The following is a 26145-nucleotide window of genomic DNA, read 5'->3' as shown; positions in this document are numbered from 1 at the left end:
TGAACTCTGAAACGGAACGTGGGTGTCCCAAGCAGTCTGGCCTCTGCTGCACAAGCCAGTCCCTTCTCTCTGGCCTTTATCCACAAATGGCCGTTGCCTTCTGCCGGGGCACCCCGTACAAAATGTAAGCGCTTCGCCCCGCATTTTCTCACCCTTTCTCCCCGTTCCCCGTATCTCTCCAGGCTGGCGATGGAAGCTCCAGGGGCTCGGGGACTGTGTTTCCCTGCTGTGCCCCCAGGCCCATGACAATTCCTGGGATCTGCAGGGCGCTGTACAAATATTGTGCATGAGCGAATGGGTGACTTCCAGGCAGAGAAGAGCTGCAGCAAATCCACTGGCGGCTGCAGCCTTCATGGAAGTTGGGGAGCGCAGGCTGGCGCGGGGACGCGGAACCCCTCTCCCGTCCACCTCCCCCCCCCCCCTCCCGGGAGCTTCGCCCTCTGCAAGACCGGAGCGGGTGCTGCGGCCGAGCCTTCCCTGAACGGTGGGTACAGCCGCCTCGCGGCCCGGGCAATCCTGGGAGCGCGAACGAAAAGCGAGGGGAGGGCCCTAAGCGAGGAGAGGCCGGCGCGGACGAGCGCGGGCCGGGCTTTGTCCGGAGGAGGAGCCGCTCGCACCGCTCGCACCGCGCCCCCGCGCGGCGGCAAGGCCGGGCCGCGTCACCGAGGGGAGCGCCACTCGCCGGGGCCCCGGCCCTCGAGCTGTCCTTTATTTATTTATTTCTGTGGAAGAGGCGGAGCTATCTCTTGAAAACGAAAATCTTTCCAGGAAGTTTGTACCTATTAATATTTCCGTTCCTGGCAGCTGCTTTGAAGTGCTGGGGGCAGGGAGAGGGCCAAGTTCAAGGCTGCAGGAGAGGGAGGAACCTGCAGCTGCCGCCCACAGCCGACTGTCCTCGGCTGGCCTTGGGCGGCGGGGCCTCGGGGCAGCCCCGGGGCTTTCTAGCCACACCCGGACCCCACGGCCTGCGCCAGGAGGACCTGCCCGGCCTCGCGCGGCGGAGGAAGGAGCCGGCGCCAGCGGTGGGGCCCCGGAGCAGCCCCGGCCCGGCTCCAGCCACACAAGCGGAGGCCGCTGCGGCAGGCACTTGTCTGCCCCCGCCAGCCTCCTCGCAAGGTTATCGGTATCTCCAACCTTCTCAAGCGGAAATGGAAGCTGAGAGAAGTGACCGGGTCGCGGCCACAGCTCGCAAGAAAGGGCGCCTTGGGACCGCGAGCAACTGTGTTGTCTCCGTCGCGGCAGCCGATGGGGGCCTGGGCAGGTGACCCTCCAGACGGGCAGGGAGCTGGCCAGATTCAGAATCCCCTGCAGGCCCTACCGATCACATCTGGAGACTAGTCATGTTGCCAAGGAAAATGTGTTTGCCGCGCTCCAGGTGCATGCTTAGATAAAGGCATGGGAAGGGCTGACAGCCGTCCCCAGAGGGGCTCCTGGGAACACGGAGGAGCTGGTCCCGCGGTGGGAACTGAAGTCTTGGAGCACACCGCAGACACCCGCTGTGCCTTCCCCAGCCTGCTGGAGACACCCTGGCGCACTTCCTGCTAGGGATTATCAGCCCCACTCTGCTCAGGAACTCTGTCCAGCTCTGCACGGTAGTCACGGGCACCAGGTCGCAGTTTGGGAAGGTTGAGGGAAAGCTATCCCATGCAACTTCTCCCTGCAGCCAGGTCCCCTCCTGTTCTTGGACTCTCCTTGTACCTGCTGATCCCCTCCCCAAGCACAGGCGTTCCCCCCAGGACATGTCCTGAACCCCAAGGGCAGACTGTGACATTAAGGTGGGACTTGCCAACCACATAGTCTCCCCTGACCCCCTCACCTAGGAAGAATGTGCCAAGGAAGGCCCCTGCAGGGGGGTGGGGCCCCTGGCAGTGGCATCATCTCCCTGGCTTGGTGGTCCGGCACAGGAACCTCAGCCTTCCACTGGCTGCCGTCAGTGGGGAAGGCCAGTCCACCAGCATGGCTGCGGCCTCTGAGCTTTTCCAGCTCTGAGCCATGCCTCAAAGCTGCCTGCTGCAGTTTGCTTTCATGCCCACGAGTGTTCAGCGAGGCAGTTCGTAAAGTGAATGCCCTCTCCTCAGCTTGGGTGGGCCAGGGCCTGCCAGCTGCCTGCACTTTGGCTGCAGAATGCCTGCCAGGCTGCAGTGTGCAGGGGCCTGGAACAATGACTGGTAGCATCAGCTATTTTAATGCAGAGTTAGGCACACAATCCTTGCTAAAAATAAATACAAAGGAAAACCCCAAAGTAGCTAAGCCTATTTTAATACCTTTTATTTTTCTTGTTCCTGGTTCTTTTGTCTTCCTCTGGCTCCTTTGGAGCTGTATTTCACACAGGGCCCACCCTGGGCGCTGTCAGGGCTCCCATCCGTATCCCGGACACATAGACCCATCTGGATCATTGGCAGAAACCGAGTCAGAGGGAAGAAAAGGGAAGAAGCTCCAACAGCCATGTGCAATTTATAGTAGAGGGAAGGGCGGCCCCACCCCTGAGACTTGATAACTATAAAGGAGCTTAGGAGTGGTGGGCCTGCTTCCCACCACCCCACCCATCCCACTGTGTACACTGGAGCCCTCTCCACCCAGAAGGGATGTTTGCAGTGCACCAGCCTGAGTGATGGCCAGCAGGTGCTGTGTGTCCTCCTCCCCATGGTAGGGAACAGATCTGAGTGTTTTTGGGCCCCTGGGGCTCACTACTTTTCAGAAAAGAAGCAAGGGTGACAGAGACCTTTGGGTATCCACACAGACTGGACCAGCAGCCCCTCTTGTCCCTGGACACTGATCTTCACATAGCTGTGGTCCAAGAGGAAGCTTCCACCTGCTATGGGTTCACAGGATTTCTCTGCCTGCCCCATCCCTATCCCTCCTCCCCACAGTGGATTGGCTCAGGGTGGACACCTGGCCCATCAGAACCCCTACCCAGGAAACTGGAACAAGACAAAGAAGGAAGAAAAGAGGACCAAGCCCAACATCTGGGACCTCTCAGTGAGTTCCTGTCAATGCTTTTTTCCAGAGCATGGGCCTCACTTTCCAATTTTCATGTCTTGTAATTTTTTGTGTAAAAAGAGGCATTTTAGATCCAGTGCTGGATTGCAACCCCCTCCCCCACGAAGGGCTTGCTTGGATTAATTCTGTGGAGTCTTCTCCTCTCCACCACAGTGCAAAGCTGCTGCTACCGCTGCCTCTTCTCAGGCTTTTTATTTTTGTTTTCCTTTTTAAGCTTGCCTTTCTGGGGGTTGTCCCTGCAAGTGGGTGGCCACTCAGAGGCTGCATCCAAACATTCTGAGCCTGTCAGGCTTGTGCCCTTTGCTAACGGATCTGTGTGTGGATTATGGGAAACCCATCCAAATTCCAGGCAGTTCTCCAAGTCTAACCCCACTTCTACTCTCTGCCAGGCTTTTTTGTGTATCTTCGGCAGGTATGCAAGGCCAAGGATCACGTTCAGCCACGGACCAGTGACTGAGGCCCTCTCTGGGCTCTCCTGAGTGCGATGGCCACTGGCACATGTGTGCACCCTTCCAGACCACTGGTGAGAGTGCAAGGTCATTGACAATCGGGGTGAGGTTCCTCATTGCTATGGCAAAGTTCCAGCCTCAGGCACAGGCAGGGGCGTTTGGCTCAGCAGTTAAGATGCTGCCTGGGATACCAGCATCCCATATTGCAGCGCCTGGTTCTGTAAGGCCACAGCCAAACACACCAAACACCCGAGTAAAGGAAAGGGTTTATTGTCGGGTGGCTGAAGCCCGACAGGCTGGGGGGAGAGGATAAGAGAGTAAGAGACAGAGTTCAAGAGAGAACACGTGTTCCAGAACAAGTCCTGTTGAACCTTTGGGGAGGGGGCAGGCAGGAAGGTAGGAACAGTGAATCCCATTAGGGTTGGGGTGGAGCTGACGCCGGTGGTTGGGCCATGGGGCTTAGGACAGAAGCCTAGTGTGCAAGGAGGCTTTGAGGGTCAGAGCCTAAGATAGCATCTGGGCATAGATGGCGCCACAGGATCAGCCCTGGCTCTGCTTCCAATTCCAGCTTCCAGCTAATGTGCACCCTGGGAGACAGTGATGGCTCCAGTACTTGGGTCCCTGACACCTGCATGGGAGACCTGAATCTGTGTTCCAGGCTCCTGGCTTTGGTCTGGTCCAACCCAGGCTGTTGCAGGCATATGGGGGAGTGAACCAGCAGATACAACATCTGTCTGTCTCTGTTTCTCTACCTTTAAGGTGGGAGAAAAAGAAATTGTAAAAAATGTTTTTAATGACTCAGTCACAGCACAGCTGAGCACCCCAGCTGTGACAGGGAGGGGTAGTGGGGTCATCCTGCCTCACTGAGAAATGATTTGTGCTTACAGGGACACTTCTCCTCCTCCTCACCAATGTCCCTGGCAAAGGCATTGGGGAGAGAAGCGACAAAGACGTGGGTCAGGTATGGGGAGCTGGGCTGAGGGCGGAGAGGCAAGATCAACTCTGACCAAATCCCAGGTGTGGAAAGAAGGACAGGAGGTTAGTGGGGACCACAGCTCTCAACCTGGGGTGGGGGTGTGTAAGTGGGCAGAGACCAGACACCCCAGCTTCCTCCTGTGGATCCCCCAATTCTGCTGCCAGTGAGCCTGTGACTGGCCCACACAGAATCCTGTCTGGATCATGTTTGGTTCTTTTGTTGGTGGATCTCCTATTAAATAATTTATCTATCTGTTCATTTATTTAAAAGAAAGACAGAGGTCTTCCATCCTCTGGTTCACTCCCCAAAATGCCCACAGTAGCCTGGGCTGGATCAGAGAAAGCCAAGAGTGTGGTGCTCCATCCGGGTCTCCCACGTGGATGGCAGGGACCCAAGTACTTGAGCCATCACTGCTGCCTCCCGAGACCTGCACCTGTAGGAAGCTGGAGGCAGGAGCCAGCTGGGTACCGAAGCCAGGCCCTCCAGATACGGAGGGGATGGCCCACCAGCGTCTCCACCACCAGGCCCAACACCCAGCCCTCACGGGTGAATTTCCTCTCTCCCTCCCTTCCTTCATTTGTAGGGTTACAGACAGAAGGAGAAACAGAGAGAGGTCTTCTATCCACTGATTCACGGGATGTTGGCACTGCAGGCAGAGGCTTAGCCTGCTACGCCATAGTGCCGGCCGGGGTGGGTTTTCTGAAACCTTTGAGGGGGGTTCTGTTGTGATTCTTTTCTGCCCCTTTGGCTGCCTCTCTTTTTATAAATACTTTATTCCTGTACTTGTTGGGTAGGTGAGACATTCACATCACACAATATTTAAAAGGCTCAAAAGGGCATTCAGGGACAAAGCCTCCCCTTCCCTGACCCCAGTGCCCTGGCTGCCATCTGTTCTGGGTTCCAGCTGGAAGGGCTCAGCTCCCAGGTATGCAGCAAACACTTCCCTGCAGGGAGTGTGATGGGGCCACCTGCCTGGAGCACCTCCTGCCCCCCCCCCCGCCCTGGGGGCGGGACTTCCTTCTGGGCTCTGGCTTGATGGGTGCAGATGACAGTGACAGCCAGGGCCAGAGCTGGGCTGAGCCTGGGAGAGGAGTGGAGCTAACAGTACCCAGAGCGGACAGGTGTTGGTGGACTGCGGGAGCCGGGGGCAAGGGTGCCCGTTTTGCGATTTGCAGGGGGAGCAAATGCCACTTGTGCACTGGGGGCCAGGGGACTCTTGTTATTTGTGGGAAGCAGGTCAGGAGGGAAGCTGGGCCAGGACTCTCCCACCAGGGGTGGGTGGGAGCTGCAGCGTCAGCTCGAAGGCTCATTTTAGTGTACGTGCTTCTGAAGCGAGCACATGTCCAAGGCTCATTAAAGGAGCCCCCGACCCTGGCAGAAGCAGGACCAACGCTGAGGACGCCCGGGGGCAGGGTGAAGTGAGCCACACAGCTCCCCGGTGCTGCCCACTCAAGTGATGGGGTGGCCGCTGTCTAGGTTCATCCAGGGGATTACAGCTGCAGGGGGGGCCCACTCCCCACTGAGTGGAGCAGGGGAGAGCAGAAGCGAGGCAGATTCCTGAGGTCAGGGGCCCCGGCTCCTGCGTGGGTGGGAGGTCCAAGGCCAGTTTGACCCTCTCTGTGTGAGTGTGAAAGGGCCTTTTCCGGGGGCAGAGGCGTGTCTGGATGAAGTATAACCCACACCATCTTCCCCCGCCACTGTCCCCACAGCTGCCCACAGGGAGGCTGAGAGACGTTGTCCCACAGGCCCCCGTGCGCTGGGCTGAAGCTCCCTGGAGGAGGTCACACAGGGCAAGTGACAGAGTCAGGACACAGATGGGGTGTCCTGACGTGGGTGGCACTTGGGGGACACCTGCCCCTGTCCCAGACCAGAGTCCTCAGTGGTCCTCCGTGTTCTACCAGCTACAAACTGACAGCAGGGAGGAGCCCCCAGTGGGTGAGGGGAGATGGCAGAGAGGCCCAGCGGTGCCAGAGAGGAGTGTCTAGGCCATGCCTGCAGCCCCTAGAACCCCTAGAGCCCCAGGCCCTAACTTTCTGGTGTGACCATACAGAGATCCCCTGGAACTCCTCATGGCTTCATGGACAAAACTCGCAGCAGCGGGGTCGGGGCTGTGGCGCAGCAGGTTAAGCTGCCATCTGCAGCGCCTGGCATCCCATATGGGCACTGGTTCGAGTCCCTGCTGCTTCACTTCTGATCCCGCTCCCTGCTAATGTGTCTGGGAAAGCAGTGGGGGATAGCCCAAGTGCTCGGGCCCCTGCGTCCACATAGGAGATCTGGAGAAAGCTCCTGACTTCAGCCTGACCCAGCTCCAGTGTGAACCAGCGGATGACGATCTCTCTCCCTCTCTCTCTCCTTTCTCTCTCTCCCTGTAACTAAAAAAAAAAAAAAAAAAAAAAAAAAAGACTCACAGTGGAGGTCTCTGCACTAGGCACTAGGCACCCATGGCCCCACTTCTAGATGAGGAAACTGTCTCAGAGAGGTTGAGTGACTGGCCCCAGACCACACAGCTTCCGGCTTGTGAGGCCAGTGGTCCTTACCCAGTATTAGGAGGTGCACAGATCTTACAGACAAGTGTCTTCCTGTCCCCTCTCCCCAACTGGAGAGCCCCATTCCAGAGAAGTGGCAGGAGCTGTGGGTAGGCCATTGAAGGAGGAATGGACAGAAAATGAGGTGCTGGTTCGAGTCCCTGCTGCTCCACTTCCAATCCAGTTCTCTGCTATGGGCTGGGAAAGCAAGAGAGGATGGCCCAAATCCTTGGGCTCCTGCACCCACGTGGGAGACCGAGAAGAAGCACCTGGCTCCTGGCTTCAGATTGGCCCAGCTCCAGCCATTGCAACCATTAGGGGAGTCAACCAGCAGATGGAAGACCTCTCTCTCTCTCTGCCTCTGCCTCTCTGTAATCCTGCCTTTCAAATAAATAAATCTTAAAAAAAAAGAAAATGTTGAATGAAGGCTGCCGCGTGAGGTGCCTTCTATCGGTGTGGCACAGGGGACGTAGTCCATCTCCCCTGGGTGGGCCCAAGTCCCCGCAAGGGGCAGGGGCCTGGGGCATGGGCACAGGAGGGGCTGTGGTGAAGACAGCCGGGTGGTTCATTCAGGCCAGAGTCCCTCCCCACCAGCTTCATAGGGTCCCACCGTCACCCTCTGCCACGGTGCGCCCAGCCTGACCCCAGCTCTGGCTTCTGCCTCTTCCTCAGGTGAGGGGGGTGGCATGGGTGTCCGCCCAGTTTTCAGGCTGCATGAAAAATTCACAAGGTTCACATCAGATGGAAGACCTCTGTCCCTCTGCCTCTCCTCTCTCTGTGTAACTCTGACTTTCAAATAAATAAATAAATCTTAAAAAAAAATTCACAAGGTTCAGGAGAAGTAAAAGCAGCCAATGTGCGGCGGTTTCCTGCCCAGCACCAAAGGGCCCAGGGAAGGGCGGTCAATCCCTGACTGCGGATGGGGCTGGGGCTGGCGGGCCGGATGTGGGTTCACATGGAGTCCTGGAGCCCAGGGTGCCACCCTCCAGTGCCCAGAGCTGCCCTGCTCAGGAGATGAGTACTGCAATGCCAAGGGCACGGGCACGGGGGGTGGTGGTGTGTGGCTACAGGATGAGTGGGAGTCCCTGAGCCTGGCAGGACAGACCAGAGGAGAACCCCTTGGGGCAGAGTCCCAGCCCTGGAGGCCCTGCTCAGCATACCTGGGATGACTGGCCAGGAGGGTGCCCTTCAGATGAGCCATGCAGAGCACCCAACCTACCCTAGGAGGTGGGGTCGCAGGAGGGGAAACTGAGGCAGGAAGGGGGCCCAGCTACAGGACCCCCAGGCCAGGTGGCACAGTCTCGACTCCCTGCTGGGGTGGCTGTAGAGGGAATGAGAGAGAACAAGGCTTGGAGTGCCTGTAGGAAGGGGAGCCAGGGTTCCCGGCAGGTCACGTGAGCCCAGAGGGCGTGGCTGTCATTGGTCCGACAGCCACTTTTATCCAGGAAGTGTTTATTTTACAAAAGATTCCTTTCCCCTGCCTCCCTCCTCCTCTCCCCAGTATTTATTTACAAGGGTGATTTGCCTACAACTTACTACTGGGAGAAGCGCATTGCGAGCCTGTCGCCCGGGTGGGATAGAGCCTACAGCGGGCAGGGGTCTGCTGAGTCCCGGGCGCGCAGGGAGCAGTGACAAAGTCACAGCCGCACAGGCACCGGGGGAGCAGGTACACCAGGAAGTGGAGATCCTGGCTCCCGCCTCCTAAAACAACAACAAAGCCGCTGGCATGACGTCATCCCCGCCCGCGCCAGGAAAGTCCCCACGCGGGGCCGCCAGGGGTGACCTCCTCCGCCACGGCCGCCCCAGGGCAGCCTCGGCATGCGCCCCAGGGCGCCGGTGGGGCGCGCTCGCTCCTCACAGCCGCGACCCGGGACACTGGGAGGGCACACGGCGACCCGACGCGGTTCTCCGGCTGCTGGCCTCTGTGGGCGCGGGCCGGGACAGGGCCTGCGAGCTCGCGCCCCGACCCCGCCCGCAGCGCCCCGCAGCCCCCCAGGGCCCGAGGGCGCCGCCCCAGGCCTGGGCCCCGCGCTCCGAGGGGTCGCCGAGGGCCCGGGCGCGGGGACGGCGCCGGGCGCCCTCTGGTGGCCGCCGCGAGCGTGGCGTCCCGGGGCCGGCGAGCCGGTGGGGTGACCGCGGCCTGGAGTCCCCGCGCGTGGAGGTGGCCAGGCCTTGCGCCCCCTTGTTTTGCAAAAGAAGAGCACACACTTGTGGCCACACCCGGCTTCGGTGGAACTGGACCCCCGGAGTACGACACCAGCGAGGGCACCTCGCGCCGGGCCCTGGCGGGGAGGAGGGGCGGAGCCGGCCTAGCGGAAATGGTGGCTGCTGTGGCTCCGTGCCGCGCCCGGGGAGCCGGCCCGGGGCGCGGCCGCGAGAGGCAGGTGGCCCCCGGCCCGGCCCCGCGCCCCCAGGCGGTGCCCGCTTCCCTGGGTCGGGCGGTGGGGAGCCGGCCCCGCGGCCCCGCCGAGGGCAGCGCGCGGGCGTCCGTGGGCTCAGCGGGGCCTGGTGCGCCCGGCCGGCGTCCTCGAGGCGGGCGGGAGCTGGGGCGACCCCGCGGCCCGCCCGGGCTTCGCCTGCCGCCGGCCCCCTCCGACGGCCCCTGGGAGGCGGAGGGGCCGCCCCAGGGCGTGAGGGGCACCCGGGCAGCCCTCGGCCGACCGAGCCCGCGCCTTGGCGCCGCGCCCGACGGTGGAGCCAGGGCGGCGGGAAGTTCCCTGCGCGCCCCGGGCGACAGTCCCAGCCCCGCGGGCCGGGAGGGTCGGGCCTCGCTCCGAGGCAGGGGCGCGGGCAGTCGGCCAAGGTCTGGCCCCGTGCTGCGGGCAAGCAGGCGAGGGATCTGCGCCTCCACCTGCCAGGCTCTGGGCACGTGGTGCGGCTCAGGCTGGGCAGAGAGGAGCTGGGGACATCTTTGTTTATTTATATATTTATTTGAAAGGCAGAGTTAGCAAGAGGAGAGAGATCTCCCATCCACTGGTTCACTCCATTGTTTCCAGGGCTGGGCCAGACCAACCCAGGAGCCAGGGGCTTCTGTCGGGTCTCCCACGTAGGTGCAGGGCCCAAGGACCGGGACCATCTTCAGCCGCTTTCCCAGGGAGCTGGATCAGAAGTGGAGCAGCCCAACGGTGTCCACATGGATGCACAGCAGCTTAACCTGGGCCTGCAAGAGCCCAGGGCCTGTGCAGAGCAGGGAGGCACCCCAGAGAGCCGCTCTGAGTCCTGTGGGGGGCAGGCAGCTTGCCCAGGGGCGGATGTGTCTGGGAGCTGGCAGAGGGTCAGGGTGGGCCTTAGAGTGTGCAGCTGTAACAATTCCACCCTTGGCTTATCAACACAAGCATGTTTACTCACCAAGGCCCGGAAGATCAAGGCCCTGGCTGTCTTGGTGTCTGGTGAGGGCCCGTGTCCGCTTCCTGCAGAGGGGAGAGGCCCTGGAGCGGTGAGCAATCAGCAACTGCTCCTCTTTCTTCGGTGAAATCCCGCCCGCCGTCCCTTCCCCGGACCCCAAACCTTCACCACAACCCGCGTGGGCCCCGGGCCCCAGTTTTCGGGCGGGAAAGGGGTAGAAATCGCCGCCGCTTCCCACCCCGGGGTAACTCGCTTTTTGCTGCCTCCCCACAGTTGTTGCTAAGCTTCACCATCTTGTCTCTCTTCTCTGGTCACCGACCATATTTTTTCCCCCGTTTCTCTCTTCCCCATTTTGAAAAGGAGGAAAAAAATTTTAAAAGAGGGACATTTTTTTCCTTTTTTGGAGAGGCGGAAACTTGATGCATTTGAAATGCAAAAAAAACTTTTGCATTTTGGAGGGCGGCACGTGGCAGGGGATTGGGGTATTTTCGAGCGATTTGGTGTTTTGTCTCTTCGCAAGGCAATCGGATACGTTTTGCGATTGTTTCCATTTTGTTCTGGTCTGGGAGCCGAGTTGGTGGCTGCGCGAGGCGCTGGGAGCGAGGCGGGCAGACTGGGGGACCCAGTGCCGGGGCCCCGGAGGAGGCAAAACCAAAAGTTTGTGTGGGGCTGGGGTGGACGGTCGGCGGTGTCGGGCGTTAATTAGAGCCCAGGTGCGGGCGCTTTTGATTGCACTGCGAAGCCGCGAGGAGCTGCTTTGTGGAAGGCTCGCCGGCGGTAGCTGCTGCTGCTGCTCTTGTTTTTCTAGACGGCTTTTTGTAACATAAGTGGTAAAGATGCAACACCAAGAATGTTTTTAGATATTTACAGCAGTCCATCGACTGCCAGACGAATCTGGGAGGTCGGGAGGGGGGGGGCCTGAAACCTTTTTTTCCCTGTGGCTTCGGTCTTTTGACTTGTTTGTGGCTCGGATGTTTACAGACATTTCTAATTTCTACTTGAATTAGAGAAATTGGATGCAAGGCTTCAGGGGTCTTTTTGTTTTGCCGTTTGCCGCTCACATTGGCGTTTTGAGACGATTGGTATTTTGCTGGCGATTTTCTAGTACTACAGTTTGTTTCGTGGAGACATATTTGGGTGGTAGATGAAATCTGCACCCGTTCAAATTATATAACATTACGGACATTTTAAAAATACATAAACTGATCATTTCCAGATTCTGGCGGGAAAACTTTAATGTTGCATATGGTTATTCTTTTTTTCTTTTTTTTTTTTTTAACGCTGGTAGGTAAGTAAGGAGGTCTTTATACCATGGCTCGTACAAAGCAGACTGCCCGCAAATCGACTGGTGGTAAAGCACCCAGGAAGCAACTGGCTACAAAAGCCGCTCGCAAGAGTGCGCCCTCTACTGGAGGGGTGAAGAAACCTCATCGTTACAGGTATTAAAGGGAAAAATTGGACAAAGTCTCTCGTGCTATATCCATATAATTTAACAAAAGAGATGGCTAATAGCCAAACTTTATGCTTTCGGGAAGCTGAGATTTCTCCTTTTTACTATTTGCTGTTGCTTGAAGAGAAAAATAAATAGTGTTAGGTTTTATCGAAAATGTATTTGATTTTGAAGCAGTGGTCTGACCTAGAGGCCTAAGAGGACTTAACAGAGCATCAACGTTGATGGACTAGATTAACCTCGAATTAGCTATTAGTAATTCTTTTTAAAAATAGTAAAATGCTTTTTCAGTTTCTGAGAATATCCTTCCTTGTTTTAAGCAAGATTGGGTTTTTGTTTTTCGTGAACTCCTTGTTCCTCGTTTGCTTGATTGGTTTCTTTCCTTCTGTATTAGCTCATTTGGTTTTGAAATGCTAAGCAATGTTGTTAAGGGCATGTGCCATTAGAGGGCAGAAGTTAACCATGCTTAGGTAGCCTCTGCGAATTTTACAGTGAACCTAAAATAAAACCCCATACAGTGGAAGCAGAAAGTCAGAATTAGAGGTAAATTTCTTGCTGACTGTTTTAAAAAGTATTCAACAAGAAATTTGCCTCTAAAGTGGATGAACCACCACACAGTCAAGAGTATTCAAATTATTCTTGAAATATGAGCAGAAGACAAAGTAAAGATATTCTGAGGAACTCAAAATACCACAATGTTGTTTTTAGGTGAAGTTCATTGGTTGTGTTGGTAAACTGGTAAAGGCTTTGAGATGGTCAAGGATATAGGTGGGAATGAGAGTGGTGCTCAATTGAAGCCTCTGGGGGCCATAACTTATTTATTAACTTGATTTATACCATCCCATGCTCTAGTGTATGTTTGTACATGTTTTAAAATGAAAATGAACAGGGCTTTGATAAAGTGCATGCCAGGATTGTACCTTAATCCCGTGCTGTCTACTTGAAGGGTACTGTTACTCTTAGTCGACTTGAATGTTTGGATCCTAAGTGGACGCGTGAAGTTTCATCCTGAAGATGAAGACTAGTTGGGTGATTTACTTTTTGAAACAGTATGGCATTTCTTTAAAGCTGGCCGCTTATCCTCTGTGTTGTTTGCATCTTTAATGACAGTTTCTTTAATGTTAATTTCTTAAAGGCCCGGTACTGTGGCACTTCGTGAAATCAGACGTTATCAGAAGTCCACTGAGCTTCTGATCCGCAAACTCCCCTTCCAGCGTCTGGTGCGAGAAATCGCTCAGGACTTCAAAACAGATCTGCGCTTCCAGAGCGCAGCTATTGGTGCTTTGCAGGTAAAATGGTGAATGGGACGGGGCGATACTTGGGTGGGTGTCCCTGCTGTTTAGCGAGAACAGCAGTGACTCGGAATGCACTTTATAACTTAGTTCTCTCCACATCTGAAGTCGTTTACAGTGTTAGTTCACTGGTGAGGAGGCTTAAGGAAACTTAAGTTCCTCAAGGTCATGTGTATAGTAGATGGAAGTCATAACTTCAACCCATTTGATTTCAAAGCCTAATGCATATCCCATTATGCCATTTAAAAATGTTGACATTGCACTGAAAGCAAATGTGAAAAGACAACTCGGGGTTAATGGATGCTTTGGAATGTTAAGATGGTACAAGACCAGAGAGGTCTATGGTGTTTTGTAAGTCACTGTTTCAGACAGCCGTGACTAGTATACATGGGTTGTTTTAATGTCCTTTGGACCTGAAGAGACAGGTACAGGTGGAGAGAGCCTAGCATGGCGTAGACAGCATTAAAGATGATGCATGAAGGTAAAAGCATAAAGGTCAAAGTGAGTGGTGGTTAGGATTGGATCTATGATAGGGACAAATGGTGCTTGAAAATGATACGGAACATGTAAAAGGACAGGGATTTGAAGATTTGTGGTTTGCTGAAGGGGACTTTGAACTTTATTTAAATGGGGAGCATGTTGAATTTCATCTTGGCTCCAGAGTGTCAGGAATTTGAGAAATTTCATTCTAGAGGTGGTTATATGGTTGAAGTATTTGTGGCGTATGTCAAGATTGAAACTTGAAATCCCCTTGCGTAAGGTATTTGATTCAGTGTGTGGGTGTAATTGTTACTGTCTCTTGCTTAGGGTAATCTATATTGTATTGGCATTCTTTATATCCCTGTATCTGATGAAAATGTGATTAAGACCACCACCTCCATTAGAATCACAGGGTTGGGGGAGGTGGTTCAAATTATGAGGCACCGTTGCATAGCTGGAACAATCTCTTTGGAGAGGGTCTAAAATTTGCACACACCCATTGGAGGATTTTCAAGGCTGCTGTTGCTGTGCCGGGCTATTGCTTTATATGGGAGAACGATTTGATAGGTGGATTCTACCCTGCTGTATAATTGGTCGAGCTGTTTCTATGGTTAGTCTAAACTTCATTTGATTGGTGAATTTCAGGAGTAGGTATCCATTAAATTCCCAGTGGATTGAAATTACTGAAATTTCTACTACTAAAATCTTCCCATGTTGTCACTTAAAACTTTTTCAGTTTTAACAGCTAATTATCTTCAGTTCCCATTTCTCTGTTTTAAAGATAGAAAAGATTCCCAAACATTGGTACAAAACTGCTAATTAGGTTTTCTAGTTATTGCTGGGGTTGTGCTTAAAGAACACCACACTATAAAAAGTCCAGCATATTTTTAGCTTAAATGTAGGTAAACTAGCCTTGTAAATTAAAATTACTAAATAATTTGGGTGGTGGACTCTTTAAGATTAATTGTATGTATCAACTTCCACTGTTGCTGTTTCCGGGTTATATATTTATTGAGCATGGCTGTGCTGGTTTTGAGCAAAGTGTTCATATCTGCTGCCTCCAGATCTCTTGGCATCAGATAGCTCTGTCCTTTATTGATGAAAAGATTTTTTACAAGCTTTTTGTTGTATGTATTTTATGCATACCTTAGTTCTCAATATACACATGATTTGGGTATGGAAATAGGGTGGTAGCCATTGAAATAGAATTCCAAAAGTTGTTCCATGTTTGGTTTTTACAGTTAACAACTTTTCTAATATGGTAGTTTCCCCTTGACCGTGGGAAGAATAGTAGTACCAGGACCCTCAGCACTGAATCTCATGTACAAGGGTACTTCAAAAAAGTTGTGGGAAAATGGAATTTTCAAGTAAATTTTAGTGTGAAAAACTTGAAATCCTTCTAAGTACCCTCATACTGTTCTGTTATGTATATCTTACTAAAGAGTTTTATTTCTGGAATTTCCATGTAATATTTTGGACCATGAAAAACAAAACAAAAACAGGGAGGGAGTATTGGCTACTGTACACTAAAGGGGGGGAGTCCAGTGAGAATGGTACAGGATTTTTGCATCTGCCATGATTGTGTATTAACCTAGAGCTTAGTCTTTGTCATGTCTAGACTCTGAACTAAAGTAACTTTGTATTAAAAATAGACACTGGAGTTTTGAAATAGGTAAGAGTCAGACATTGAATAGACTCAGTGTTGGAAATTTGTCCCCTAGTTGTAAGATGTGTTTTCTTTTTCTGTTATCTTAAAATTGTGTTCATTGGGTCTTCAATTAATGTGGTGGACTTTGATTCTCTGAATGTACAGCCTTAGTGTTTGAGGAACTGTAGGATATTTGCAGAGGAACTGGAAATGTATGGGTTATGGTCAGACCCTCTCTGAGTATTGAATCTTCCCAGAGCTGACCAGACAGGACCCTTGTAAGCTGTGTTCATCACTGAGAGCCCTAGCAGCCATAGGCCTATCTGAGTGATCCCAGACAAGCCCACAGGTGATCCCAGATTGTGGTCTCAGACCCATGGTACCTGTTGGCTTGTCCACATCAGCTTGTGCTGCATTTCACAAAAGCACTCTGGTTTGCATAATCCTAAAGTGCTGGATATAACAAAAGTAAACTGGCTTATTGCCTGGAGAATTTCAATTCTAGTTCAATTGTGCACTGTGAACCTCTATAAAGAGCAGGCTATAAAACGCAGTGGTATCCAGATTCCAGACTTCTTTAAACACTTTTAGACTAACCTGAGAATGAATCCCTGAATAATGAGAACTTTGGCTTTTGACAGCTCTGGAATAGAAAACAGGGACTAATACATAGAGTAGGTATTTTAAAATTAGGGTGGGGGCCGGCACTGTGGCCTAGCAGGTAAAGCCGTTGCCTGCAGAGCCGGCATCCCATATGAGTGCCTGTTCAAGGCCCGGCTGCTCTACTTCCAGTCCAGCTCTCTGCTTTGGCCTGGGAGAACAGTGGAAAATGGCCCAAATCCTTGGGCCCCGGATCTGCCTGGGAGACCTGGGGGAGGCTCCTGGCTTGGCTTCAGATCCATGCAGAACCTGCCATTCAGGTCAATTGGGGAGTGAACCAGCAGATGGAGGACCTCTCTGTATCCTCTCTGTGTGTGTAACTCTAACTCTGACTTGAAAATAAATAAATCAATCTTTTTTTTTTTTTTTTTTAGAAAATTCGAGTAAGATCTCAAACATACTAGCAAATAGTGGAGGTTTGAGAGCAAGGCATTGTGAGTGAAATGAGACCTCTGATCAGATAATTTGAGGGCGTTAAAAGAAAGCTGGTACACTACAAGGTCAGTGTGAGTGCCAAGGAATTAGGGCTTCTAGGTTCCCTTCATTGGAGACAGGGGCAAGGGGAGTGCTTTCTTTGTCCTTCATGGAATAGACAGGTTCAGCTAGGCCTTAACAGGTAGGTAAATAAGACTCAGACATTGATAAATAATAAAAGTTTGTAGGGGCAGTAATATGTGAATGGAACAAATTTTTTTTTTTTTTTTTTTTTTGACAGGCAGAGTGGATAGAGAGACGGAGAGAAAGGTCTTCCTTTGCCATTGGTTCACCCTCCAATGGCCGCCATGGCCGGTGCACTGCACTGATCCGAAGGCAGGAGCCAGGTGCTTCTCCTGGTCTCCCATGGGGTGCAGGGCCCAAGCACTTGGGCCATCCTCCACTGCCTTCCTGGGCCACAGCAGAGAGCTGGCCTGGAAGAGGGGCAACCGGGACAGAATCCGGCGCCCTGACCGGGACTAAAACCCAGTGTGCCGGTGACACAAGGGGTAGGATTAGCCTATTGAGCTGCTGCGCCAGCCAAATGGAACAAATTTTTATAGAAAAGTCATAAGGCCAAAAAGCATGAAGGTGTAAATGTGAATGAAAGAATATAAACAGTTTGGAGTTAATCAAATGTTGGTGCTTTTAAAGCAGAATCTCAACAGTCTTATTTTATTGCCAAGTCAGTGGGATTTTTTATATTGTTTTTGGAGAAAGCATATCTATTGCTTCCAGATTCCAAAGTGGATTTTTTTAAATAGTGTCTTTGTTTCAAAATGAGTAAATAGAGGTTTACCTTTTCTGAAAAGTTTATACTACTATAAGATACGCTGACAGTTTGCGTTGTTAGTTTTTAAGGGAAGCTCTGCTTTCCTTAACATGCCAAATGCTTTTGAATGATTCGTGCAGCCAGCAGTGTTTGGTAGGTATAAGAAGATGCCTTGAAAGAATCTCATCATCAAATGGGAAAAACTAAAGGGACTGGTGTTAGTTCTAGGGGACAACAAGTGCTCTTAGAGACTGAAGTACATAAATGGAAGGGACTGAGTAGGGAACAAGGGCACATCTAGGAATATCAGATTACAGTATCAAAGAGACTGATGTGTGATGTTTTGGGACCTATATGTACTCTTGTGATAAAACAAGTGTAAAAGGAAAGGTAGTGGGAACAATATAGTAGAAACTAGTTGTCAGCCATACTGCACTACTTGGTGAGGCAAAGGTTCAAGAGGATATTGGTGTGTGAGTGGGTTGCAGAGTAAGACAGGGTAGAGTAGGCTAATTGGATTTGATGCAATTCCCGCCCCCCCTTTTTTTTTTAATTTTTAGAGATTTATTTATTTGAAAGAGCTTGAGAGAGACCTTCCATCCACCAGTTCACTCCCCAAATTACAGTAATGCCAGGGCTGGGCCAGACCGAAGTCAGGAGCTAGGAGCCTCATCCAGTTCTCCCATGTAGGTGTCAGGGGCCCAGATACCTGGACCATCCTCTCCTGCCCTCCCTTGCAGGAGCAATTGGAACACAAACTGGAGCCCATATGGAATAGTGGTGGTTTTACCCGCTATGCCAAAGCAACAGCCCCTACAATTCCGTTTATAAATTTATATGCGTGATAATGTTAGAAGAGCTTAAAGTGGACTGCTTGTTTTGTTCAAGACATTTCACATTACTAGAAATCATATATTAACACCAGAAAAATTAAAAGCTTCCAGGTGTGTTTGTTTTGTTTTGTTTTGTTTTAACCTATTTGTTTGAAAGAGGTATAGATCTTCCATCACTGGTTTGCTCCCCAGATGCCCCACAACGGCTGGGGCTGGGCCAGGACAAAGCCAGGGACTTCCTCCAGGTCTCCCACGTGGTGGGTGCCAAGGCCCAAGCATTTGGGCCATCCTGCTCTGCTCTCTCGGGCACAGCAGTAGGGAGCTGGATTGGAAGCTTTACTACCACGGTGCCAGTTTCAAGTAACTTGACTTGTGTATCTTGATAAGATTTACAGGTTTGAGCTTTTGACTTTTCGTAGTCTGCCTTCAGAGTTCTGTCCCACAGATGTTAAAATTTAAATATTTGGGATAATTTAGCATGATTCATATACGTGTGTCTTCAACTATTGAAAATAAGATGATTAATCACTTTTTCTTCCTTCTGGTTGCAGGAGGCAAGTGAGGCCTATCTGGTTGGCCTTTTTGAAGACACCAACCTGTGTGCTATCCATGCCAAACGTGTAACAATTATGCCAAAAGACATCCAGCTAGCACGCCGCATACGTGGAGAACGTGCTTAAGAATCCACTATGACGGGAAACATTTCATTCTCAAAAAATTTTTTTTTCTCTTCTTCCTGTTATTGGTAGTTCTGAACGTTAGATATTTTTTTCCATGGGGTCAAAAGGTACCTAAGTATATGATTGCGAGTGGAAAATAGGGGACAGAAATCAGGTATTGGCAGTTTTTCCATTTTCATTTGTGTGTGGATTTTTAATATAAATGCGGGGACGTAAAGCATTAATGCAAGTCAAAATGTTTCAGTGAACAAGTTTCAGCAGTTCAACTTTATAACAATTATAAATAAACCTGTTAAATTTTTCTGGACAATGCCAACATTTGGATTTTTTTAAAACAAGTAAATTTCTTATTGACGGCAACTAAATGGTGTTTGTAGCATTTTTATCATACAGTAGATTCCATCCATTCACTATACTTTTCTAACTGAGTTGTCCTACATGCAAGTACATGTTTTTAATGTTGTCTGTCTTCTGTGCTGTTCCTGTAAGTTTGCTATTAAAATACATTAAACTATACCTGCTTTTGGTCTTTATTATCAACCTTACCTATGTGGTTCACTCATTGTCATATTCAGGATAATCTTAACCATGTGCTTTTTTTTTTTTTTTTTTTTTTTTTACAGGCAGAGTGGATAGTGAGAGAGAGAGTCAGAGAGAAAGGTCTTCCTTTTTGCCGTTGGTTCACCCTCCAGTGGCTGCTGCGGCTGGCGCATTGTGCTGATCCGAAGCCAGGAGCCAGGTGCTTCTCCTGGTCTCCCATGCGGGTTCAGGGCCCAAGGACTTCGGCCATCCTCCACTGCCTTCCCGGGCCATAGCAGAGAGCTGGCCTGGAAGAGGGGCAATCGGGATAGAATCCGGCGCCCCAACCGGGATAGAATCCGGTGCCCCAACCGGGACTAGAACCCAGTGTGCTGGCACCGCAAGGTGGAGGATTAGCCTGTTAAGCCACAGCAAAGGCAAGTACCATGTGCTTTGACTGTCACCTGCTATCTGAGACGTAAGTCTATATTTGAGGGATGAGGAAAGGATGAGCTTGGGTGGAAAGGAAAGAAAGAAGCTGCTGGTCTTTTCTAATTGTTCAAAGCATGCAGAGAGTAAATCTGTTTGCAGACACCAAATCTTAACTCTGGATATGTTGTGTTGTTGTGTTGTTAAGCTAATTCTCTCTTTCTCTCTCTCTCTCTCTTTTTTTTTTTTGACAGGCAGAGTGGACAGTGAGAGAGAGAGAGAGAGGCAGAGAGAAAGGTCTTCCTTTGCCATTGGTTCACCCTCCAATGGCTGCCGCGGCCGGCGCACAGCGCTAATCCGAAGCCAGGAGCCAGGTGCTTCTCCTGGTCTCCCAGGGTGCAGGGCCCAAGCACTTGGGCCATCCTCCACTGCACTCCAAGGCCATAGCAGAGAGCTGGCCTGGAAGAGGGGCAACCGGGACAGAATCCGGCGCCCAGAGTGGGACTAGAACCTGGTGTGCCGGCGAAGCTAGGCGGAGGATTAGCCTGTTGAGCCACGGCGCCGCCTGAAGCTAATTCTCAAACCTAGCTTGTCAACAGAATCACCTGAAAATACTTAATTGAATTTGTAAGTAGTGAAAGTACATTTATAACCAAATACTACATTATTAACATTAGATGTTAACAGGCTCATCATTGTTTTGGAGACTGGCTAGTTTAAGATGCTGTGTGTTTGTTAACACTGTAGTTAGTGAATCACTAATAGTTACTTCTTAGCCCTGTTTATTTACCACTGGAATGATTAATGTTGAGTGAGGATAATGAACCTTTTAAGATGTGCTATGCATTCCTAATATACTGATGTTTGTAACATTTGGGTGTTTGTAATTTTGCTCTATAAATAATGTGAAATGCTAAGCATCAATAGGCTAAGAACTGACTCGTGTCAGTAAGACACAACAGTTAGTCCTTTGCATATGGTTTTATAGGCAAACACTGATATTCTTTGGGTTTTTAGGCAAGAGCATCTATTTTATTTATTCACTGTTTAGTATTTTCTCAATACAAGCTACTAAAAGCCAGTAGTTGCTGTTGGATGTCCCTGTGTGGTCCAGTTTTGGTTGTGCGAAGGGATAAATGGTAAGACTTCATGAAAAACACTTTTTGAAATGGCTTCTTAAACATTTCGTTTGAAAGGCAGAATGACAAAAGGAGAGACAGACACTTGCTGGCGAACCAGTCTGAAGCCAGAAGCCAGAAATCCTATGGTGTCCCATGTGGGCAGTACAGACCCAGCTATTGGGCCTTCATTCCCAGTCTTGGGAGCATTATAGCAGGGAGCAGAAGCAGGATGCTGGCATCTCATGTGATAGCCTAACGTGCTGTACCACAATGCCCAATCCAAAAAAAAAAAAAAAAAACAAAACTTTAAAGATTGATTTATTTGAACGGTAGCTACAGAGAGGCAGAGAGAGAGGTTTTCCATCTGTTGGTTCACTCCCCACTTGTCCACAATGGCTGGAGCGGGGCCAATTGAAGCCAGGAGCCTCTTATGGGTCTCCCACACAGGTGCAGGGGCCTGAGGTTTTGGACCATCTTCACTGCTTTCCCAGGTCATAGCAGAGCTTGATCAGAAGTGGAGCAGCTGGGGCTCAAACTGGCGTCCATATGGGATGTTGGCACTGCAGGCAGTGGATTTACCTGCTGTGCCACAGTGCTGCCCCCCCAAAAAACTTTTTAAAAGGCTTATTTATTTGAAAGTCAGAATTACAGAAAGAGAAAAGACAGAGATTCCATCTACTGGTTGACTTCCCAAGTGGCTACAATGGCCAGGGCTGGGCCAGGCTAAAGCAATAGCTGCTTCTGGGTCTCCCGTGTGGGTATATGGGCCCAAACACTTGTGGGCCGTCTTCCATTGCTTTCCCAGCTGCATTAGCAGGAAGCTGGATCGAAAGGGGAGCAGCCAGCACTTGAACTAGCATCCCTAGTGGATTCTTGTTCTGCCGGCAGTGGCTTTACCTGCTACACACGACACCAACTCCCGAAAAAACTCTTCAGAAGGGAAAATGAATGTCTCAGGTAGAGGAGAAGACGATGTTACCTGTGCAATCTGATGGAGACTGGTTTTCTTGTTATTTGAGAGTTAAAGGGAGAACAGGTCTTGCATCCACTGGTTCACTCCCCAAATGGCCACAGATGGCTGGAGCTGGGTCTCTCCAAAGCCAGGGTCCAAGAGCTTCTTCAGGTCTCCCACATGGGTGCAGGGGCCTAAGCACTTGGGCCATCTACTGCTTTCCCAGACCCTAGCAGAGAGCTGGATAGGAAGTGGAGCTGCCAGAACACTAACTGGTGCCCATATAGGATGCTGACGCTGCAGGCGGAGGCTTGGTCTACTACGCCACAGCACTGGCCCTGGAGGTTGATTATTTACAGGTAGAAACTAACCATCCTTAGAGTTACTGCCATTAGTCTCAAACTTTACTGCAAAAGTTTCTTCTCGGGGCTGGTGCCGTGGTGTGGCAGGTACAGTGCTAGCATCCGATACTGGCTCAAGTCCCATCTGCACTACTGATCCAGCTCCCTGCTAATATCCCTGGGAAGGCAGCTGAAGCTGGCCCAAGTGCTTGGGCCCCTGTGCCGACGTGGGAGACCTGGCAGAAGCTCCTGTCTCCTGCTTTTGGACCAGCACTGCTCTGGCCATTTCAGCCATTCTGGAGGGTGAACCAGTGGATGGAAGGTTTTTGCCTTTCTATAACTCTGCTTTTCAAATTTTTAAAATTTTTTGTTCGTTTGTTTGTGCTGTGGCTTAGTGGGTAAAAGCTGCTGCCTGCGGTGCCAGTATCCCATATGGGCTGTTCCACTTCCAATCCAGCTCTGCTATGGCCTGGGGAGGCAGAAGATGATGACCCAAGTCCTTGAGCCCCTGCCACCCGCATGGGAGACCTGTAGGAAGCTCCTGGCTTTGGCTTGGCTCCAGCCTTTGCAGTCATTTGGGGAGTGAACCAGCAGATGGATGACCTCTCTCCTCCTTTCTGCCTCTGCCTCTCTAACTCTGCTTTCAGATAAATATTTTTTAAAAATATTTATTTATTTTTGAAAGAGTTACACAGAGAGAGGAGAAGCACAGAGGTCAGTCTTCCATCTGATGGTCAAGGTTCAGCTTTTGAATAGCAGTGTAATTCAAAAGGTAAGGAAATAGCCAGTTCACACCTCTTAAGATTCCAGAAAAGGTAACCAAAGCCTAAATTTTTTAAAGATGAAAAACTTTAGAAAATTTTGAGATAGAAGAATTTTGGGTGAATACAAGTGCACTTGAAGGTTGTGGAAAGATGGAATTAAATGATAAGTTTGGTGCAAAATAGTTTGAAGTCTTTTCATAACATCTTCAAAAGTTCATGAAAAATGTGTTTTAGGAAAAAATTATAGATTTCCAGTTTTCGCACCAAGATTTATTTTAAAATTCCATTTTCCATGAACTTTTGAGGTATCCTCATATGTCCTAGAAAAATCAGAGGAGTATTTGTAAGATTTTTAGGGGGGATTTGGAATTGTCATTTCCTAAATTGAGGGAAAACTCAAATTACCTATTCCAGAAAGGTGAGCACGTGGACAGTATTCAAGCTCTTGCTCTTATCTGGACAGTATAGAATCTGAGAAACTAAATTCAAATTTCAAGTATGCGGCAGGCCTGGTAAGTGTGAAGGATGCAAAGGCATGCTCCAACTCGAATTCTCAGCGACTCTAGGAGGTGAGCATTATTAGATGTCGGAGAGGTGATAAAACTTGCTCCAGGTTACACAGGAAATGGAGGAAGGTGGACTAAGTCCACGACTATGCTGAAGTGTGATACATGCAAAAATACGAGAGCAGTTAGCTTTGCCAGGGATTATACAAGTCTTATACAAGCATTAGTAGAAACGAATAAGGAAAAGGGACAAAATTGGGAATGAGGGTGCCAGATTTCAGAACCCACAAGAAAGGCCTGTGTGCAATCAAACCCAGGCTGCTCACCCGCTGCTCAGTCCCGTGCTCCCCTCTTCAGTTTCCCCTTCTCACCTTCATTTCTCTTGGCTGTTCCTCCAAAAGTGCATCCAGAACTTTGCCCTTATTGCTTCTACCATCCTGGTCTGACCTGCTAGGGAATAGTTAGCATATCTGCAACCCTCTATCCATCTATCCATCCCCTCAAGTTTCTTCCACACAGTCCCCAGGAAAATGATTCTAAAATAGGAATTGTTTCCGGTCATCTCCCCACTGAACAATATTCAGCAGTCTCTCTCACAAACTGAATAAAATCCAAAACAGTCACTGGCTCGTGAGGCCCTGATGTGATCTGGCCTTGCCACTCTGCTCTTTCAACAACTTGTGCAGCCAAATGGCTTCTCTGAAGCCCACAACTTTATTTCCTTAGTATGCATTTATCAGGATCTGAATTTACCTCGTAATTTTGTTTACTTCTTGACTGACTACTTTCTCTCAGATACTGCAGCAGTGGGGGTTTCCTGTTTCCCACTGTTGGTATATAGAATAAAATATTGCTGAATTAATGCTAGAGAGAGTGTTCCTGCTTGCCTTCATGTCTTAACGTTAAGCTCCATGACCTTAATGTGTGCTAACTTATTTTGAGGAGTAAATGTAAACACATATAAAAAAAAGCCCAACAACAAATGCTGCTGTCAGGGAATTTTCCTAAAACCTTGATTTGGTAGTGCTACTCATCTATTGAAAATGCTTCCATGGCTCCCTGTTACTTTACAATTAAAGCTCAAATTTCTTAACATGGACTTCCATGTACTCTGCTTGTCTCTGGACTCATTTCTAACTCCCCCCTGCTCTTAAACCCAATGTTCCAGGTGAACTAACCACAACATCACCTGCTTCATCCCCCAGCTCTTGCCTCTGGGTCTTAACTATGACCACTGTAATTCCAGTCACCAGAATCTTCAACTGACTCTGCACACTTGTTGGACATTATCACCATAGACTGAATAAAATAAAAACTAAACTACTAAAATTCTTGGGCTATATGAATTTGCTATGTTAGGTAAAGAAAAATAGACACTGAAAATGGCACAATCATAAGAAATTTATATTGTCTGAATATTTAATACTGTTCCACTTTAGATCCAGCTCCCTGCTAAAGGCCTAGGGATATCAGTGAAAGATGACTCAACTGTTTGGGCTCCTGCTACCCGTGAGGGAGAACTGCAGGAAGCTCCTGGCTCCTGGCTTAGACCATTGCAGTCATTGGGGAGTGAACCAGTAGATGGAAGATCTCTGCACCCCCTCTGGAACTTTTTCAAATAAATAAATCTTTTTTTTTTTTTTTTGACAGAGTGGATAGTGAGAGAGAGAGAGACAGAGAGAAAGGTCTTCCTTTTTGCCATTGGTTCACCCTCCAATGGCCGCTACAGCCGGCGCATCGCGCTGATCCGAAGCCAGGAGCCAGGAGCCAGGAGCTTCTTCTGGGTCTCCCACGCGGGTGCAGGGGCCCAAGGGCTTGGACCATCTTCTACTGCTATCCCAGGCCGTAGCAGAGAGCTGGATTGGAAGAGGAGCAGCCGAGACTAGAACCGGCGCCCATATGGGATGATGGCACTTCAGGACAGGGCATTAACCCACTGAGCCACAGTGCCGGCCCCAAAGGTAACATCATTCTTAAGAGGGAAACACTACATGCTTTCCCAGCTCCTTTTAAATACCATACTGGTAGTTCTAAGTAGTTCAATAAACCAAGAAAAAGATGTAAACATTACACTGATGGAGAAAGGAGAAATAAAACTGCTTATGGTAATACAGGATAAAATTGCCTATGTAGAAATCAGAGGGAAAAAAACTATAAAAAGAAAACATCCTAGAACTAATGAGTAGTTGTGGGAAGATTCTAGGATACAAGATTAATACATAGAAGCCTACAAATTTCCGATGTTACAGCAGGAAAAAATGTAATTTTTTTTTTTTTTTTGACAGGCAGAGTGGACAGTGAGAGAGAGAGAGACAGAGAGAAAGGTCTTCCTTTTTGCCGTTGGTTCACCCTCCAATGGCCGCCGCGGTAGCGCGCTGCGGCCGGCGCACCGCGCTGTTCCGATGGCAGGAGCCAGGTGCTTCTCCTGGTCTCCCATGGGGTGCAGGACCCAAGGACTTGGGCCATCCTCCACTGCACTCCCTGGCCACAGCAGAGAGCTGGCCTGGAAGAGGGGCAACCGGGACAGGATCGGTGCCCCGACCGGGACTAGAACCCGGTGTGCCGGCGCTGCAAGGCGGAGGATTAGCCTAGTGAACTGCGGCGCCGGCTGAAAAAATGTAATTTTTTAAATTAACACCATAATACCATTTAAATTAGCAATCCCCCAAAATGTCTAACAAGACACATACAAAATTATATGAGGAAAACTACAAAGCTATGATAAAGAGAATTTTTTTTTAAAAACGAAGAGGTATTCCACATTCATGGTCAGGGATAATCAGTGTTGTCAGGATAGCAATTCTTCCCAATTTTATCTTTTGTATTGCGGCAGACAGTCAGAAAGCCGGAGAGGTAGAGAGGGAGAAAGAGATCAATCTCTACCCAGTGATTTGTTCCCTAAATACCCATGACACCTAGGGCTACAGCC

General features: G+C 50.2%; 1 protein-coding gene across 1 annotated transcript; it reads left to right on the top strand.

Moving 5' to 3' along the window:
- Nucleotides 1–9084: 9084 nt before the first annotated feature.
- On the top strand, nucleotides 9085–18894 carry LOC133773250 (histone H3.3A). Its single transcript, XM_062210470.1, has 4 exons — nucleotides 9085–9198; nucleotides 11584–11734; nucleotides 12881–13034; nucleotides 18456–18894. Exons 2-4 carry the CDS (start codon nucleotides 11607–11609, stop codon nucleotides 18582–18584), a joined length of 411 nt encoding a protein of 136 aa, XP_062066454.1. The 5' UTR covers nucleotides 9085–9198; nucleotides 11584–11606; the 3' UTR covers nucleotides 18585–18894.
- Nucleotides 18895–26145: the final 7251 nt, after the last annotated feature.

The sequence above is a fragment of the Lepus europaeus genome, chromosome 14 (genome assembly GCF_033115175.1).
Source record: "Lepus europaeus isolate LE1 chromosome 14, mLepTim1.pri, whole genome shotgun sequence".
Lineage (NCBI taxonomy): Eukaryota > Metazoa > Chordata > Mammalia > Lagomorpha > Leporidae > Lepus > Lepus europaeus.
The sequence above is the reverse complement of the archived record's forward strand: the minus strand, read 5'-3'. Positions and strand labels throughout refer to the sequence as shown.